At 45.9% G+C, this 20,309-nt stretch overlaps 1 protein-coding gene across 4 annotated transcripts in view; it reads right to left on the bottom strand.

Moving 5' to 3' along the window:
- Positions 1–20,309, bottom strand: part of FTO (FTO alpha-ketoglutarate dependent dioxygenase) — a 462,074-nt gene that overhangs the window by 167,737 nt on the left and 274,028 nt on the right. For all 4 annotated transcript variants that reach the window (XM_045293609.1, XM_045293612.1, XM_045293611.1 and 1 more), the window contains one exon: positions 15,420–15,544. In XM_045293609.1, coding sequence (XP_045149544.1) covers positions 15,420–15,544 — 125 coding nt within the window. The remainder of the gene's footprint in view (positions 1–15,419; positions 15,545–20,309) is intronic.

Below are 20,309 nucleotides of genomic sequence, written 5' to 3'. Positions count from 1 at the left end.
GCACCCGCCACGCCTCACTCCCTTTTGAAAATGCATAGACTCCCCTGTAAAATGAAAAACCACGGCAGACTTTAAGGAGGGACGCACACACAAGGACAAAGGGGCTTCCAAAGGATCCGAGAAACGTTGAGTAAGGAATGAAGGGACCTTTTCCATGACGTCTTTGAAGCTCCCCTGCATTTTATTTTGTCCCCCCAAGAGCCTAGATAATGGAGAACAATGGCACGGGGGGCCAGAGGCCTTTTCCCAAGACTGTGGCGTCTGTGCCGCTGCCTTTGAGAAGACGGGAAAGCTTCTGGTTGCAATCCATCAAGACTGAACGGTCTAAGGGGATCTTTGCCACCACCTCTGGCCTACAGACCTGCTCAAATTGGCCTGAATAACAGCTACACAAATCAGATCAATGCTAATATTTAAATGATTGGAAGATTTCATAAAGACACGTAATCCGAATTTTCCTCCTCTCCTGAAAAGTGGAAGACCTAGTACCCAGCTTCTCCCCAAGGTGGAAGCGCACTCCCCTTCACCCAGAGTGGGAAGTCCTGGCTCAATAGTCCCACGCCCGGGCCTCATTCAGCCACATAATTGCCAGGCCCTGGAGGTAGTCGAGTTTGAACCCTCCAGTCCGCATTCACCAGAGTTCCCTTAAACACTCACAAATATCCAGATATCAGACCCCAATCATCAACCGCACATCCGTTAAAAGCCTGGTGCCTCCTTGCACACAATGCCACCATTTTGTGGACCCCCCGCAAACCTGCAAAGCCTGAGGTGTGTGGCGAGCCCCAAAGCCCGGTTATCACCGTCTTAGGTACTCTTGGTACAAAAACGAACCCACTGGTGACCACGATGGAAATGCTCAGACCCAGCGCGGGAGAAGTCACCAGCTCTGGCAGGGGCTGGCGATTTCCCAGTCCAGGGGCGCTCTCCCTGTTTGTGTATGCTTCCCCCAAGCCCAGGCGCCGCTTTTTACAGGCAGCCATCCTCTCTTAACACACCCTCTCTGGCTTTCCTGCCACATCCAGCTGCTAGAAGATGCTGAGCTTAGTACAGCTCCCAATTCTCCGAGGCCCCCTCGAAGCTTTCAAAGCTAGCATAACATGCAGAATTTCCAATGAAGAACCAACAGCAGAAGATCATTTACAGTAACTATACAAACAAGCTAAATGAAAGACTTGTGTTCAGTCATTAAAAATAATAATGCTAAAGCCCTAAGGGCTGGTAAGTAAAGCTCAGACGTGGTGTGAGGAAACGGGAAAAGAATGTGCTCATTTCTCCCCATAAGATAGCCTGCTAATTTATTCAGGAGGCAATGGTTGAGGACGCTGGAGCACAGTGAATACTCTATTCGATTATAGTAAAAAAAACAACAAAAAACCACCACAAATAAAATGATCACTGCCCTGCAAGATAAAAATTACCATGTGGGACACCAAGCAAGAGGGCTGCTGGGAAGGGCTGCTACCAGTACCTTCCACCCTTCTGCCCTCCTAGTGTCCCGATGCAAACGCATAGTTATAGAGTTATCTAGCTCACACTTTGCAGATGATGCCTAACATCATGACAACAGAGAAGAGAAAAGGTCTCTGCACCTGCCTACCTACAACAAGTTTCTGTAAAGTAATGAATACAGACAGCTCGGGGACCATCCACCTGCGCTGCCTGCCTCTGTCTGCCTGCAAAGGGAAACCGCTAGGGATTGGCAGAAGGTACTTGTCTGACAGGGCCAGGACAGCCTTTCTCCTCAGTGACAGCCTGGGCCTACCCTCTTAAACTTGACCCACCGTAATTCCTTCACAATGCTGCGGCGAGGCAGCTGACAGTAGCAGCTGCAGCTCCTAAGCGAGATGGATGGAATTTTCATAACTAGTTCCCCAAGTTACATTTTACCTTCAAGATAATTTATGAGCTGCTCCGGAGCCTGGAAGAGACAATATGCTTGCCATAAAATTAACTGTAACAGTCTTGTAGGTTATAATTAACACTGGGAGGGTAGCACCAACTGGATGAAACACACGCCATAATTGATGGTGAAACTGGGAATGAAACAAGCTAACAATATCATTACTGTGCACACTGCCTTAGCAAAACCTCTGCTTTCCAAGGGTTAATTACAATTGCCTTCCGGGGCCCATTTCTCACAGGGAAGAGGCCAGAGTTGGGCGGGGAGGTAGAGGTTCTGCTGGCAAGGCCATGGGCACCTGGACAGATCCAGAGGCTGTCAACTCTGGAGAGAGGCAGGCTGAGCATCTGTCCATGTGCTTCCTGGATGCCAGGCTGACCCTGCAGGAGCCTGTCTCGTCCACATGACTTCCGGTTCCCAGCGTCTCTTGGAGGGGAGAAAAAAAAACGGTAGAGCTTGAAAGAACAGAAACCAGACTTCCATGATGCCCTTCACAAGGCCTGTGATTTATTTAGAATACAGTAGCATGGAAACATTTCCATTTAGCCTGAGCCTACCTTATCAAAATGTCCAGAAGGTTGGCTAATTTAAAAAGCAGCCCTTCCTGAGTGCCCAGCTCAGCGGGGGAGATGAAAAAGAAAGTTATAAGCTATTGAGTCCGAAGTACCAAGTCAACCATCTAGAAAAGAAACACTAAATTGTTGCTTCTGTGCATGGATACAAAGCAGTATGATCAACATCCAAGAAACCCTGAATCTTGTCAACACTTTGGAACCATTCAAATCATGTCACTGCCCTATGTTAAGGTACGTGACCTATTTTTTGTTCAGCTTTGTTTGTTGTGGGGCAAAAAACTGACCATCGTTCTGATAAGTGATACAACAGTGTCCCCTACAGGCCGACAGAGCTCTGTTCCTTAACCTCCCCCCAGCCCCTCACCTCCTCAACCGGAAGCCAGGGTTCTCTCTCACCTGGAATACACATTACAGAGTTAACTTGTAGGTACACGGGGAAACCCCTGAGACAGAGGAAAATTACTATTCTCAACGTGCAGTAAAGTATTTCCTAGATCCAAGCATACTGTACAGCTGGTGATTAACCCACTATGAAGTAGATAAAGTGCTACCCTTTCACCTTAAGGGCACCTAACTCAAATCAACCTTGACTAGCCCAGCTCCCAAATTACTTGACTTGGAGGATTTACAGATTCTTGGAGGCTAAGCTTTGATGTTCTCATCTTTGCCCTTGCTCTCCCACCTTCTAAAAGATTGTAACTAATATAAAAGAAATGACATAGCTATAAAGGTAATAACTTTCCCCTTAAAAGATTTATGGGGTTGGGGGGTGGGCGCAGGGGGGAGGGAGGATTTCTAAAGCATAAGCTGGTTAACTTCTTTGTAAAGAGAGATACACCCACAACAAAAAAAGTATAAAACATGTTTTGGTACCAGAAAAAAATCGAGAATTTACAGATAGGCACTGGGCAGTATTGAGACTGACACAGGGAAGGGCCCTGGAAGGGCTCCGAGCCCGTCTGGTGTGACCCAAGTCCACGCACTCAGTGCACCCTGGGTGCTCCACCAAGGAAGAGCACAGCTTCGCTCGGACTCGTGAAGCAGCCACAGAGCAGTGACCTGAGCCGGGCCTCCGGGGCTCCAATTCCATTCCACACTCACTAGCCCAGGGCAAGCTGCTCCGCACCTCTCTGCCTATTTGGCTCTTGGTACATTCTAAACAAATATCACCCGCTCTAATCCCGGGAGAAGGACATCAAGCTTGGTACACTAGAGGGTGGGAGGAAAAAAACATGCATCGACAAAGGGGCTGCAACAATGGGCGCACCAGTGTAACAGCTGTGAGGAGGGAGCAGGCCAAGGCAGAGTGGTTCATTCAGTTGTGCACAGAGTCACTCCGACTTGGAACTGCCTGGACACTTACCACCACCAGCGATTTCAAACACCATGCAACTAAAGATGTCCAGGAAAGTGGAGGAAGCAAGGGTGAAAGCCATCGAGAGCAGCAGCCCCTGCCTCTAGCTGCTCCCCGGGTTCTAACCGACAGAGCCATGCTGCCCAAGAGCTGGAGATGCCCAGGGGGCCATCGGGATCAAGCCACTTCATTTTGGGGATGAGGTTGCTGAGGTCCAGAGTGTCTGTCACAGCCCGAGTCCTACAGCCAGCTGGAGAGAGGCTTCACGTTGGAGTCGAGCCTTCCCTCCCTCAATTCTATGAGGCATTATTACCCAGCCGGGCCTGGAACGGAGCGAGTGCCAGTGTAGTGCTTCTCTCTACACCAACTCAAGCGCATGCACAAGTCTCGGGTTTTCAAGTAGGACACTCTCGCAAAGGGGAGGCCAGATTAGGTGAATGTTTGTTATTGCCTTTCTTGCTTTGATCAGAAGATGACAATGATAGTTAACTTTTATAGGGACTTGATATAGGTGTTTTACACTGTTCAATCAGGTAATATTATTATCCCCTAAGCAAGACATAAATGAGAAAAAATTGAGGAGTGTTAAAAATCTTGCCTACTTACAATCTCAGCCTGGGTTATAGAGTGGAGCTTGGATCGAACTCAGGTAATTCTGATTCAGAATCTATGCGCCAAAGACATTATGCTATATTAACAACATTTTACTCTTCAGGAAACAATTTTTACGTCCATTCAACATAGGGGACTTGGTCATTCTAGAGCAGTGGTTCTCAACCTTCCTAAATGACGTGACCCTTCAATACAGTTCCTCATGTTGTGGTTCCCCCAACCACCACCATAAAATTATTTTCGTTGCTACTTCCTGTCATTTTGCTACTGTTATGAATCGGACTACCCCTGTGAAAGGGTCATTTGACCCCCAAAGGGGTTGCAACCCACAGGTTATGAACCGCTGCTGTCGAGAGCATAGCTAGCCCAGATACGACTCAAAGATTCATACTCTTCTCTAGATTTCTCCTGTATTTGGAGGCAACATGCTACCACTGTGGGAAACATGGTGAGGGCAGTGGAGGACATTCCACAGGATGTACGACAGCGCCCGGACATACGCTGAGAGACTAACAAGAGCACTTCTGGGGCACCTGCCTCTACCCCTTTTGAACATTTATGATCCTATACTGTATAATACATTTCCCCCAATTAAGTGTTACACATCTTTATCACTTCAGGGCTTTTTTTTTATCCACTTCCAGATAGGATATCTGTATGAACATCTGTTGAATCAATGTATAAACGACAGGTTACTCACAGCAAAATTAAACACTGCTTGTTGAGGGCTTTGAGGCGCTCTGGTGGCGCAGTGGTTACACAGTGCGTGGCTAACGGCAAGGCCAGCAGTTTGAAAGCACCAACGGCTCCATGGAAGAAAGACCGGGCTTTCTACTCCCAGAAAGAGTTAGTCTCAGAAAACCCATGGGGGCAGTTCTACCCTGGCCTAGAGAGTCGCTCGGAGTCAGCATGGAGATGATGGCAGTGAGTTGGTGTGCGTTTATTGAGTGTGCAGGGACATCATCACGCATAGGCCCCTTGTGTGAGGTAGGTGCAGCTTCTCCCGTCCCGCGTCAGAGAACTTGGTGACTACAGATTGGCCTGAGTGAAAGCTGACCTGCAAAGTGCAGGCTGTGACAGTAACAACCTTGGAAGAATAAGCGGGGGCTGGGGAACGGATAAGCTAAGGTGACGTACATGGTGTGGATTCCCTTGCGCGATGCTTCTTAAAATCAGCTCCTCGGAATGCTGGTGCTCCACGAATATCTCACAACGACAAAAACTACAACCGCAAGTCTGGTAACAAGTGACCATTTCACTGCGGCGATCACCGCGAAGGAACAGCTTGAATTCTCCTCGCAGCTGAATGGCCTTCTTTTGATTCTGTGGAGCGCTGCAGAACGTAGAGGGCAGGGCAACGATGTGCTCACAGGAACGGGCAGGGTTCCGCAGGGGACGTGAGCTCCCTCAGAGCAGGAACCTGGAACAATGCTCGCCAAATATTAGGAACTGACTAACTAGTTATTGAATAACATTTCAAGAGAATGAGTCAATCAAGGTTTTCTCCACAAGTTGAAGAAGGCCTGCCCCATAGAAACAGTAGCCACAGCCACAAATCCGCTGCTGGCTCCCAGAGCGAAGCTCATTCTGAAGCCGGGTGGCGATTTTATAAATAAGCAGCACAAGAGTCAATTGGCTTTTGACTCTCATAAAACTGTTAACATGACAACAGTAACAATGGCAATCACATTAACAACGTTTGCCTCCTTAAGATAAGTTGTATCTTGGAGAGAAAGGTAACCCTATCTCTAGACTCATTTAATCCTTCCTCTAAATTCATACAATGTTTCAATTCCTACACCTTTATGAGGAGGTTTTATGGAGTTATCAGGTTTTATGGAGTAATCTGGCTCAGAAACACAAAGGCCATTCTTCTGCGGAGGGCAGCAGCGAGCAGAGACCACAACCATTCAAGGAGCAGGGACGGCCACATGAAAAAGGAACGACATCAACGACAACTGGCAGACCACTGCCTCCCTCCTGCTCCCTCGAATCATGCTCAGCTCATTTCTTCTTCAGCCCTACCCACAACTCTGCCAAAAGTCAGCGGGTTGCAAAGAAAAGCTACTCAACGGTAGATGCTGCATGCTCTAGCTTCCAACAAGCGTGGCCAGAATAGGCAGCCACAATCTCTGGGACGAACTCTAAGGGCAGACAGTCAGAGGACTCAGTCATTCACCTGTTGACTTGGCAGATGACTGCATCACCGCAGCCTCCCAAAACCTATCCTCAAGCCTAGAGGGTCTGCTTTTTGTGGCCACAACTCCCTAAGTGAAAAACAAATTCGGGCCCAAATACCAGGTAACTACGCCCAAGGCTTACCATGGCCCCCGGATCCTGGCCCATCCCGACACAGCAGGACACCAGGAAAAAGCAGCTACCCAGAGCAGGCAAAATACAGATTTGAAGCCACATAGTCTCAGCCCAGCCCCCTTTTGAACTCAACCTCAACTCTCTCCAGAAGCAGGCCTCTAGAGACGCCATTGCAGATCCCTTCCTGAACATTCCCTGTCTCTCCTCATTCTTCCTTCCTTTGCCAGCTCCTTCCTCTCTTTCACTTTCAGGACGGGCAGGGCATCGTGAGTGACTGGCTCAGGGCTGACACCACTGCCTTCTTCTCTTGGCAACAGCTGAGCTGGATAATGTTCACTTCTGAGCAATTCTTCTGCCAGTACCCCTGGGTCAGCTTTGCATAGCGTCCTTCTTCCTTATGCTGGAAGCAAAACTGGGACATGCTGCCTTGATGCTACCCATCCCAGAGACCTTCAGCTCAGAAACGTCTCCTAGCTGCAAATGTCAAGGTTTTCACCCTTGAGAAGGTTACATGAACACACACACACACACACACACACAATCAATCAATATGCAAAACCTGAAGAAATGCTTGTAATCACTAGCTATTGGGGGATGCAAATCAAAACAAGGATGAGGTAATACCTCTCCCTTGAATTGACAGCACAGTTCAAAAACACAGAAAACAACCCATGCTAGAGGAGGTGTAGAGACTGGGTCTCTCCTACACGGCTGGTGGGACTGAAAAGCAGTACAACGACTGCATGAAGTCGTATGGTGCTTCCTCCAACTGGGCCCAGAAATACCACACATCCCAGTAACAGCACGACGTGGTGTGTACCCTACAGAAATAAAAAGTATAGCACAACCAGAGATATGCACACCCTTTTCATCGCAGCACTATTCACAAGAGCAAGAAGACGGAAACAGCTATTCGCGGAAATATGGAGAAGTCAACATTGTACATACACACAAGAGAGTCCACACAGACAATGAGGAAACTGAAACGCCTCATGGCATGGATGGATTTAGAGGGCACTGTGCTGAGTAAAGTTCGTTAAACACAAAAGAGTGTATGAGATAGCGTATGAGACTAATGTGATATACAAAAGAAGAGAATCAAGCAAAGGTTTGCATAACACAACAGACTGTGATGGTTAGCGGGGGGGGGGTGTAGGAAGGAGGGGAAGGGAAGCAATAGGCTAGGTAGCAGACAGCGATAGTAGGGAATGTGGGTGAAGCGGAAGATAATAAACTACAAGGGGTGAGAGGACCGGGAGGGGGAGGGAACAAGGCAAGTCATTGGGAGGTTTGATAAGTTGTTTAAGTTGAATGCAAAAATGATGGCCTACTTTGTAAACCTAATATACACTGAAACGTTTTTGGAAAAAGGAATCAATCGGCAAAAATCTCCAATGGCCATTCCTCTTCAAAATTATTAAGGAGCACAAAGTACTTATAGACACAGTAAAGAGGTGAGAGGACAGTAAACTCGTTCACTCAGTTATTCAACAGATAGGAGCTCCAGGCACTACTCCACATGCTGGGGATGCGCCGTGAACAAGGCCACATGACCCTTGCTCTGAAACGGATGGCATTATTCGAGTGGAGAAGATGAGTTACTCCTACAAAGACCTGGGCTGTGGGGCAATGAGCAAAAAGACACGAAGCTTAAGTTCTGGTAGAAGAAACCAAAATATAAATATGTAGTTAAGCAAAAATACATAAGAAACGGTGTCACTCCTTTTCATAAGCTTTTTATAAGATAGAGCAGACCTCACTGCCAAGGTCCCTTTCCGCTTCCCACAGCGCCTCGCACAAAGGATGAGAAACTGCATGCTCGGCCTGGTGTTCTTACCTAACCCCTTCTGCCATTAAAGCACACATCATTTCAACAGGGAGACAGTTTCATGTGCACCTTGATCTTTCTCAGAGCATCTAGCCCAGCCACTTGTATATAATAAGCAATAACTAGTAGTTGACTCTTAAACTGGACCAGGAGACTTGTGGGTTTTGAGTGTGATTCAAGCATGCCAGGAGCAGAGAGTGACTGAGAACATCTTCCTGCACCAATTTAGAAGTAACTCATGCAAACTGGACTGCGTGCTACACCCACATCCAGAGATCACGATGACTAGCTTAGAAAAAAAATCCAATCGATTACAAGTTCTAGGTAGTGATGGTTAGCATCTTGGGATTGGTCAAATTATGAGACGGTTGTTTTACTTGTCCAAAAATGACAACAACAAAAAAAGCTAATGTGGCAGTTTTTTTGCATGAGGGGGTTTCAAAGCATTTGTGAACAAATCCCATTGTCTTTCAATGCCATGTGCCCATGGACTTTTTCAAGATTTGTTGGTACAAAGCCAGCTAGGTCGTGAGAGCTCCTTTCAGTTGGAGGGAAGTACTAATAAAAGCTTTTCTAAGAAACTGCAGTCATATTTGCTTATGGTTCTCAGCTCCATGTAAGCTGCCTTGGACACAAAGGAAGCTATCACTTATACTGTGGGGGCACACTTACGACCTATAAGTGAGCACAGTTTCCGTTTAACCAGGCTACATTCTTATCCAGTGCGCAAGGCTCAAAGATACTGTCATGGAAAACAAAACAAAACACCCATAAAGAAGTGGCAGAAGGAACAATGTAGTGACTCTCCAGAAGGAAGTGAAGTGGGGTGACACGGAAATAAGCCGTCAGCAGGTTCGCACCGGGCAACGGAGAAAAGAGCACAGCCCTACTCTCAGGGCATTTCATTGGTGCCTCATCCTGCCAGGAAGACAGCACCAGGCTTGTGAACCTCTTTACCACTGACAAAAGGGGAGTCCTGGAGTCTGCCAGGTCTTAAGATCTACTAAAAACACCACTCACCTTCACGAAGCACATGAAAAGATGCTCCACATTATGGAAATCCAGTCAAAGCTGCATGAGATGCCACGAGAATGGCTACAGTTTCTACGGAAAGCAAGCATGGGCAAGGGGATGAAAACATACGTTGCTGGTGGAACTACCAAACTGCACATCCACTGAGGAAAACCGTCTGGCAGATCATCAAAAAGTCAAGCATGGAGTGATCACAGGATCCAGCAAATCCATCCGAGGTATGTACTCAAGACCGCTGGAAACATAGGTTCGCTCATGCGTGCTCATAGTAGAAACACCCTAAATGCCCACTCACCGATGAACTGATCAACAAAGGATGCTATAAAAATGGCACAGGACGTCTGACTTCCTCTAACTCCATGAGGGAGAGAGAAAATCCCTATCAGATTCAGCACAAAACTGATTCCTTTGAGGCAACAGTCAGACATACTGCCTCTCTCCAGCCTTTTGCCCGTTCTGATACCAGCTGTCCTCTTCCATGGCTCTATCTACTCTCGGCTGGGTTTCACTGCAATGGCCACACAGAGCTCGCAGACAATACTCACGATTGTGGGCTTAAGTAGCAAAGTAATAGGTTATAATTCAGCTTTAAGAAAATAGGAAACGGTTCTTCTCAGCTAGGCCCAGAGGCAGACCTCTCTCTGGAACCTGACCCCTCAGCCACTTGCTCTGCTCCGACAAGTATTACAAAGCTCATTAGCTTTTCAAGAAAGTACTTAAACACAGCCAGCCCACTCTGACACTAAGCCTTGACCCAAATATTCTCCGCTCTTGCTCTTTCTCATTCCATAGGTCTTAAGTCAAAGAGCTTACCTCTGCCAGGTGACCAGAAGCACCCAGTCTGTCAGTAAGCCTCCTGCCCAAGAGGAGTCAGGTCTCATCATGTGGGTCGCAGCTGCCGCCCCAGCTCACACAGGTCTGGTTCTGCGGCTGTTGCTTCTGTGCTACTGCTGCCTCTTGCCGTCTCAAGTGCTGTGCCTCTCTTTTTCTGTCTCCTAGGCCTAAGAGGTTCTCAGGACAGGGAACTGAGGTCCGGAGGATGTGCTCCACTTCTGATTCTTTTTCTTAATGGCTTTACATTTTGTTCTCCTTTTTGCATGTGTACCTTAGCAGACATTTAAAGGCACAGTTGAAAATGCTAAAAACCCAGTTAAGTGTCAAAGTATTTCTCATCTTCCTGAATCATCTTAACCTAACATTCAGCCCACACGGAATCCACATGAACACACATATTTAGTATGAACGTACATATCAAGTCAAAATGTAATATGAAAAATATGTTAATGTACTGTAATGTTTAGCGTTTTGTTTCTAGCTCCTAGTATAATTATTGACTTGGTAGTTAATATAATTATAAAAGACTTTACATATTAAAAGAATTCTAGACCTCTAAGATTTTTAACACTTTAAAGTATTAAAAGTATCAAAAATTAAAATAAAAGGTGTCACTTGGAAGACGGGGCTGTGCCTGACCTAAGCCATGGTCCTTTTCAGTCACCTCACCTGCATGCAAAACAGCTGGACAGTGACTAAGGAGGGCTGAAGAAGGACTGATGCCTTTGAGTCACGTGGTTGAGGAAGGATGTGCAACACAGCAACAAAACGAAGACAACCTTCAAGGAGAAGAATTCGCCCAGCGGTTCAGACAGAAGATGGGGAAGGTGGCATGCGGCCGGATTTCCTTCGGTGGCACACAGGGTTGCTGCTACGTCATGGCTGACCCACGCCGCCTTCCCTCAAAGAGTTGGAACCACTTGCCCCCCGGCTGCGGTGACCAGGGTCACAGGGCTGTTTGCTGCTGTCACAGGCTCTTCCGGGGAGCTCCCCCATTGCTCACTGCCCAACAAATCCTTCACCTGGCTGCCGACCACACTGCATTATGCACACGGGCCCTCCTGCAGTATGTTGTACACGGTTACCTATACAAACTGTACGAGATTATGTTTACTGAATAAAGTCTCTCTTGTTTCAGAAAGGAGGGTCATGGGGCATGTCAACTGTCCCTGGTACAAAAGCATGGAGCTTCACGGTCCCCAGTGTCACGACTCTGAAACCTGATCACTTCGTAGTCACAGGAGTCTGGCCTGAGAGAAGCAAGGTTTCCATAGCTTTCCCTTAGCAACTGGCAAGGAAGGAACTTCTAGCTGGTGACCCATCCACTGCTGGCACTGATTAGCAGGCTACCATATTTCTTTGAAAAAGGAATGAAGAATGAGCAAATATTTGCTCAGTTAATGCGGGATACTTTCTTCTTACTTTTACAGAAAAACTGCTGAGTTACAGTTGACATAAAATAGTGGCCACGCACCACAGATACATTTAATATCCAAAAAAGCATAATTACCAGTAATCAGGTGTGGCAATGGGCACCATGTTTGTTTGTTTGTTTGTTTGGAGGAGCATTTTCTCTGATACGTGATCTTACCTATGTGATGCAAACCAAGCAAACAGGCAGATAAAGGAAGTTTGACTCTCATTCTAATATGTTTGGGGCAAAAGGCAGCCCGTGGCTTTCCTCAAGCTGACTGCAAATAATTATTTCCTAATACACAGCGATCTCAAAGTTTTCAACAAGCTGGGAGGGATGCTGGGGATCTGTGTAAGGTAAACTAAGACACTGCTTTCTATTCGATGTTATTTAGAAAAACAAGCCAGGCACAGACACGGGACTGTACCTTTTCTTGAACGCACTTTTTCAAATGATAATTTCTTCCACTGTCACCATTAAATCTTAATCCATTCCAGCTCCTTGCATGGGTCATTGAGTCTATATGTACTGCTGTTATTTTTAAATGTTTCCCCTTGGTAGGGAAAGAGGGGGAGAAAAGATGTTGGGAGCCAGATGGGCCTCTTCACAGTTCATTTATCAAACCTAATGCGCAGGACTCCACCCTCCTCACACTCACTAGTGTGGTTAAACTTCCATATAATTTGGTAATCATTTTCATTATCAGAGAGTGACCCGAAAGCAGCCTACTCTGGGCCGTCCAGTCCCTGCAGCTGCTCTTTTTCTGCTTTCTCCTACAGTAGACCCTAAGAACCTCAGAGTTTATTAGCTGCAGACTGACCTCTGAGCTGCAGAGGTCAAGAAGGGGTCAGATCAGAGGGCTTGCCAAGTTCTTTAAAAGCTATAACAAGCTGTCCATCAGGCAGAGTGGACTGTATAAACAAAGCCAAATCTTCAGAAATTCTGTCCCACTTCTGTTAACACTTACCCTGCATTCACACAGCTTCTCCTGATGCACTTCGGATCATTCACCTCGGGGGAAGTGAATAGACAGCCCTAATAAGCCTATTTGGAGAGGGTTGTTTATGGGATTACGGAGCTCGGTGAGGAAACCCCCAGCCTTCAGATGCGCCCCGACAATGGCAGAACTGGGTGACACTGTGACAAACTCACTTACTCCAACTCATGCGAAATGGACACTATCCTCCCAAAGCAAAATCCCAGAGAACATATGCTTTCAGTTTAGAGGCTTCAGAGGGTCCCAAACAATGGCTCGGCTCCTGGCCTGAGTGATCTGAATCCGGTATAACCATGTTACAAGGTTCACTTAGCAAAACTCTCCCTCGCAGCATTATCCCATGCGAAGCTGCTGCCGGGGGAGCACAGGCCCTCGGCTCACAGTAGACCCGAGTGAATGCTAGCTGCGGGGTCTCCATTGACCTAAATTTCTTGAAATTATACTATTCATAATGCATTCTCTAACGTGCAATATACGGTAATTAGAGTCATCTGTATCTAACTTTCAGAGGAGAAAATTTCTATTATCCAATCTAACTGATCCCCCGATAGCTTTGATGAAAGTAAAATACTGTAACCTATTGCCTGGCCTTTGGCGAGTGCTAATTATTTTCTGTCAAAGCACATTTTTCCTCCTGTAATTCCAAGGTACACAATAGGCCAAGCTCTCCGATGCAGAGAGACCAGGAAGCAGGGCAGTCGATGTTTCCTAACTTTCACCACGACGCACTTTATGGCTACTCAAGGCAATGCCCGATTCCAGACGGCCCGATGAGGCTTTGATGAGGCTCAGAAAGGTGTATGGTAACAGTCTGTTTATACAGATCAGATGGACAAGTCCTTTAGATAGGGCACCGGGATGAGAAACATCAAATAGGGGAGGAGGCGTGGTGGGGGAAGGATTATGGTTATTTAATACTCTAAGGACACTTTTCTTTCTGAGCTTTCAAGACACTGCCCTCTTGAAATTTTCTTTCAGGTGTTTAGTTTTAAGTAGGTCTGCACAGTATCAGCTGCTAAGCTCTTCCTTTCCTCCTGCTCGACCACAAAGGACTTAAGAGTTTTTGTTTCAGATGTTAGACTACATCAACTTCAACGCTGGCTCCAGCGCCTGATTAAATAGTTCGCAGCCAGGGCCAGAGAGGCTGAGATGAGACTCCTCTTAAACAGGCCATTTTGGACATGTTGTCTGATGATGCGGTGTATTAGGAAATTATTGTTAGCAAACCGAATGCTCTATACAAAAGACCTCATTCCCAACATTTGGTCTCTCTCTGTGCCGAGCAGACATCGGAGGGATGGGGGATGGGACAGAGATTCCAGGGGAATTTTTTCTTTCTCCTTTCCTATTTAATAAGAATCACCAGGGGGAAAAATATAAAAGGTCAAACAGAGAGAGAGAGCGCACGCAAGCGAGCCAACCCACTAGATGTCCCCACAGTGATACCCATTATTAAGTAAATATGTGTATTCTAATGAATGTACATACTTAAACTAATAGAAATAGAAAATCTAAACTTATTGGAAGCTAAATTGGAAATCATTCAATCACTGGGGTTGAAACTGCCTTCCGTCCACGAGACCACACAAGGAAAAAGGGGCGGAGGGATAACATCATTGGGAATTTTTAAATGATTGTTTGTATGTAAGACTGATAATTTGACAATGTAGCTTGCTAATACCCAATCAAAATGGATAGTTCACACATTTTACTGCCTTCTTTCTTGGGAAACGCTCATCTTCAGCCTTGTTCAGATTAATCTATTTTTATGATCATTGTTACTAGTGAAGCTATCAATTATTGTCGATGCTGTCACATGAACTGATTTGGGGAGCAACATGGCTATCAATAAATGCCTTTATTCCGAGACACTGAGAATTTTTTAAGCATCAAAACATAGCACACTCCTCCTGATTCCTTGCCCTCTTGTTCAGAGACACACAATAATTCAACACGTGTTACACACTATGGATCTAAGAGGTAGATCTGGCCATTTGGGGGGACTAGTGACAGCCTTCCACAGATCACGGCTTTCCAAATGAGAGCAGAACAGGCTGTGTCCCATACAAGCATCATTTCTGGAGAAAAGTGACGGTTTGGAGCAGCTTTCCACCAGTGACTCTGGTGAGTTGAAGAACAAAGAACCTAGGAAATCCCTCCCTGGTCAATTCTGAAAAATGGACTTGGTAAGCAGACCCCTCATCGAGCGGTATCAGAGCACCATTTGGATTGCTCAGTCTGCCCTCGCTAAACTGCAACGCTAGTCATTTAGACGGTGCTGTGAAGGAACTCTTCAACATCAGGCTTGTAGATTACATTAAGCTCAAGATGCAAACATACATGCTACATGATACACGGCGGATTGACCATCCACGTGCCAGCGTGAAGCAGCCGCACAAGCGTGGGAAAGCTGCCTGTGGCTGAAGACACCTTAAACTTGCTTATTTTCCACAAGGCCACCATTGAGAGGCAGGAGACCAGCCAAAGGAAAAGCTTAACCAAATGCAGCTCTTGGTTTAAGAGCAGACAACACATCCAATTCCATAACAGAACTAACCTGGCATGCCATTCCCTCCTCAGGTTCTGCCGCGTAGTGAGAGAGGCCAGGATGGCGGTGAGGATTCCACGCCTTTGTTCCACTGGGAGCCCCTCTCTTCTAACTTCTCGAAGCACAGCATTTGTCTGGAAGAAATTATCCCCAAAAAGGGAACGGAAAAGTGAAAAATTAATAATAAAAAAAAAGCCCATAAGCAAATAAGGACAGTAAATCAATGCCTTTTTTATTACAGTTCCCCTGCTAACAAATCAATACAGTAAATGATGGTCAAAAATGGCCAGCATATATTTTGTATTTAATCAATGTACATGGCACATAGGTAAACCCTAAAGCTCCACTGCCTTAAGTAACACATCAAGAGACTGTGCATTTCACTCTAATTTTCTCAGTACACCAATGATTTTTTTCCCTGTGAATTGCTTACCGTGAGCTATTCTTAGAAATGATTTTCACGTACACTTGACTGTGAGTTGTTTGTTTTGCCGTTCTTAGAAAGACTAGTGTCGGGCTTTCCCTCGCTCTGTTCCCTGCCACGGCGGAGGCTGACCGCTAGGCCTCTCTGATTTGAATCATTAATTGCTTTGTCCAGCCATGCCAGCACTTCTGATTTGTTTGGGGTTTTTTTTTGGTGTGTTTGTGTGTTTGTTCTTTTGGGGGAAGGGGAGCTCACCCCTTTTGTTTGCTTGTTGAAAATCAAGAGACACCCTGAGCACACACGCATTTTCAAAAGCGTCATAGCAATGGACCTGTTTCCAGTGTAGAAATTCCAGAGCCCACAATTATCCTGACATTCCAAATGAAGGAGTCTCAGGGATTCTTCTGCTGGGAGACTAGGAGTTTGGAGAAGCATCACTTATTCTATGGCCATGAGAAAAGCCTTTTCAAGGAATTTACGGAGCTAGGTAAATAAGAAAACGCTCGGCCCTTCTAGCTAGTGTTTGGGAATAATCCCTAGTGCTCTTCTCAAAAGCAGTCGAAGCTCGAGCACATAACATCCCATTTACTCTCATGAAGAGTTACGTGCAACCTAAGATCTGAAACCAGAGTTCCAGTTTTCACCTCCTTCACGGTCCCGTGTGCTCTTTAGGTATGTATATATTTTAAGCACTTAAATATGAAATATTATTTAAAAACCCAAATATTATCATAAAATGTTCAAAGACCTAGAATTAGAAAAACTAAAGGGGAAGAATATGATCATCATGTCTTAAATAGAAAGAACTCAAGAGAAAATTCAAGCCTCGAGTCGCAATGCTGAAAGATTCTATGCGCAAAATATTGAATGATGCAGGAAGGACCAAAGAAAATGGTAAGAATATGGGGAGTCTCTGTACCAAACAGAACTAGTGGAGAGTCCACCGTTTCAGGAGGGAGCATAGGAGCAAGACCCAATGGTGCTGAAGGAAGAAGCACAAGCTGCACTGAAGGCGTTGGCCCAGAACAAGGCTGCAGGGATTAATGGAATGTCAACGGAAATGTTTCCACAAGCCGGTGAAGCACTGGAAGCACGTACTCGTCTCTACCCGGAAATCTGGAAGACAGCAGCTTGGCCAACTGACTGGACGAGATCCATATTTGTACCCATTCCAAATATGCTCAAACATAGAACAATCTTACTGATATCAAACGCAAGCAAGATTTTTCTGGAGATCATCCAACTGCTGCAGTAATTCATTGAGAGCAGGACATTGCCAAGGCATTTCCAGACCAAGGCCAGATTGAGAAGGGGACGTGGAACACTGCTGATGTCAGATGGAGTTTCGTTCAAGGCAGAGAATATCAGAAAGATGTTTACTTTTGTCTTACTGACCATGCCAAGGCACTCACGTGTGTGGATCATAACAAACTATGAATAACCTTGAGAAGAATGGAATTCCAGAACACTTCATTCTGCTCATGCAGGACTTGTATATGGATCTGAAGGAGTTGTACAAACAAAACAAGGGAATACGGCATGATTTAAAATCAGGAGAAGTGTGTGTCAGGGGTGTGTCCTCTGACCATACTTATTCAATCTGTATGCTGAGCAAATCATCAAAGAAACTGGATTACATGGAAAACAATGTGGCATAAGTATTGGAGGAAGGCTTATTAACAGCCTGCAATGTGCTTGCTGAAAGCAAGGAGGCCTTGAAACACTTGCTGAGGAAGATCAAGTATTGCAGCCTTCGGAATGGATGCCAATTCTATGTAGAGAAGATGAAAATTCTCACAACTGGACTGATAGGTCATGATAAAAGGGAAAAAGTTTGAAGTTCTCAAGGATTCTGTCTTGCTTGGAACCACAATCAATGTTCAAGGAAGCATCAATCAAAAGATGATTGGTATTGGGTAAACCTGCTGCACAAGACCTCTTCGGTACAAGAGTACTGAAAAGAGAGGCTGTTTCTTTGAAGGCTAAGGTGCGCCTGACCCAAGCCATAGCATTTTCCATCGCCTCACATGCATGCGAAAGTTGGACACTGAATAAAGATGACTGAAGTAGAATTGATGTGTTTGAATTGTTGTGCTTGCAAAGAATATCGAAAATACCATGGACTGCTAAAAGGACAAATTGATCTGTCTTGGAAGAAGTATGACCAGAGTACTACTTAGAGGCAGGGATGGCAAGGCTTACATACTTTGGACATGTCAAGCGAGGCAATTCTCTGGAGAAGGACATCACGTTTGAGAGAGTGAAGGGGCAGAAAAAAAAAGAAAAAGACCTTCATCGAGATGGATGGACACTGGCTGCACCAACGATCTCAGGCATAGGGGCAATTGTGGAATAAAGTCCTGGCGGTATGCTTCAGTAAAGATTGTAGCCAAGAAAATCATATGGATTTTAGTTCTATTGTCTCTCACACACGAGGTTGCTACCAGTCAATGGCAAAGGGTTCCACTTTTGGTTTATTGTGTGGGGTATTAAAGGACTGATGACCAAGGTGCCCAGGCCATCCTATCAAGGATGTGGTGTCAGCCAACTTGAATCTCTTTTCCAGAACTTTAGACTCTTCAAAGAAAGGAAAAATACTTGGAAGCAATTGGTGCATTTTCTTGATGGTTCTCGGACTATCCCTGGTTTCCTAGGACCCTTCTCTTTTGCTTTGATATTGGCGCTTAAATTCTGAGCACTAGGTTTGTGGAAGGCTATGCTTACAGTGGGAGCACTAAATCTATATTGAGTCTCCACATAAACTCTGCCTCCATTGCATTCTTTCTGACCCTTGAACAGCATTATAAAAGCTTTGCAGAGTGTATTGGCTGTGACCCCCTCACCCCCACCCCCAGCCCAGGCAGCCCAGGGAGGGTCAGTCTCTGCCTCAGAGACTTGCCTGGGCATGCCCTTGGTGGAAATGGGAGTGCCAGGAGACCATGGTTATGTATCATGCCCCCAACTGGTCAGAGAGCCCAAGCCGACCTCACAGACTTTTCTAATCTGCAAGAGTATATGCATCCAAGTCAGTTTCTATAATTGCACCTACAATGCCACCAATCATGTTTTGGGGACAATTTCCTTTGTTTCCATGTTCTATATAAGCAGCCATGTAGCTGTGAATCCTTCCAACACAATTATGGCCTTCCACTCTCCCTCATGCAGATGATTCATTTTTGTCTTTGTCCATTGAAGACTTAATAAATAGGTCTCTATAAAATATATCTGAATTAAGACCTTTTCCCCCTGGGACAGATATTATGAATTACCCGGTATCCTTTCAATAAAACCCTTTGGTGTTGTTGCTCAAAGCCTTCAAGTCGGTTCCTACATACAACCGAATGAATCAACAGGTGGGCCTGGGTCATCCAATACAATCCCATTCTGCCCACATTTACTGGAATCCATGTCTGTTGCTTACAATCAGGAACCATAGCCAATACAAGTAGATAAAGCAGTAAATAAGAGAGACTTGGTACAATAATTCTATTATCTTTTACTTCCATTTTTCCCCAGGCCCCTCAACCTATCCCTCCTGTAAAGGACCCAAGATACCTGGACTAGGGCTAGCCAGGCAAAGGACCTTGCTCTCTGCCCCCTAGGCCATCCTATTTTACTGAAAGATATACCCAGGTGGGCTTGCCGAAGCTTCCATGGTAACAGCATTTGCAGTCCCCTAGCCCAGGGAGGAAAGCTAAGCCTCTCTAGGCAACTCCACAGAAGGAGCTCGGTCTCCAAATGGCTGAAGCAGGGTCTGCAAATTCAAATACCCACTGGCACACGCTGCTAACATGAATGAATGAAGTGGAGGTGACCTCTAAAAACACAGCCACTCTGAACTCGTGTTTCACTTGTACTTGTCCTCCTTTCAGAGCCACTCAGCCCCACCTGTAGACCTGAAGGGTAAGGAATCTCTATGGAGCCCAGGTGGTTAAATGTGGAACGTGAACCACAAGGCACACCGACCAGTCACTTCTCAGGAGAAAGACGAGGCTATCTACTCCCTTTAAGAATCACAGCCTTGCACATCTCATGATTCTCTTTAAAGTGCTGAAGAGCAAGGCTGTCACTTTGAGCAGTAGGGTGCAGCTGACTCACTCACTCATACGCATGCGGAAGTCTGACGCCGAACAAGGAAGCCTGCGGAACTGATCCACCTGAATGATGGTGCTGGAGAACAGTGCTGCAAGTACCACGGATTCCAAAAAAGCGAACAGATGTTGTGGAAGAAGTACAGCCAGAATGCTCTTTAGAAGCTAAGATGGTGAGATTTCATGTCGAGTATTTTGGACATGTTCTCAGGAGAGACTAGTCCCTGGAGAAAAGGACCTCATGCTTGATAGACTAGAAAGGCAACAAAAAAAGGGGAAGAGCCTTGATGAGATGGATTGATGCTGTGGCCGCAACAATGGGCTCAAACATCACGAAGACTGTGAGGATGGGGCAGGACCAGGCAGCATTTTGTGCTGTTGTGT

The sequence above is a fragment of the Echinops telfairi genome, unplaced genomic scaffold (genome assembly GCF_000313985.2).
Source record: "Echinops telfairi isolate 266 unplaced genomic scaffold, ASM31398v2 ScPeMD7_2291;HRSCAF=2852, whole genome shotgun sequence".
Taxonomy (NCBI): Eukaryota; Metazoa; Chordata; class Mammalia; order Afrosoricida; family Tenrecidae; genus Echinops; species Echinops telfairi.
Note: the sequence above shows the minus strand (reverse complement) of the source record. Positions and strands in the feature narration are given on the sequence as shown.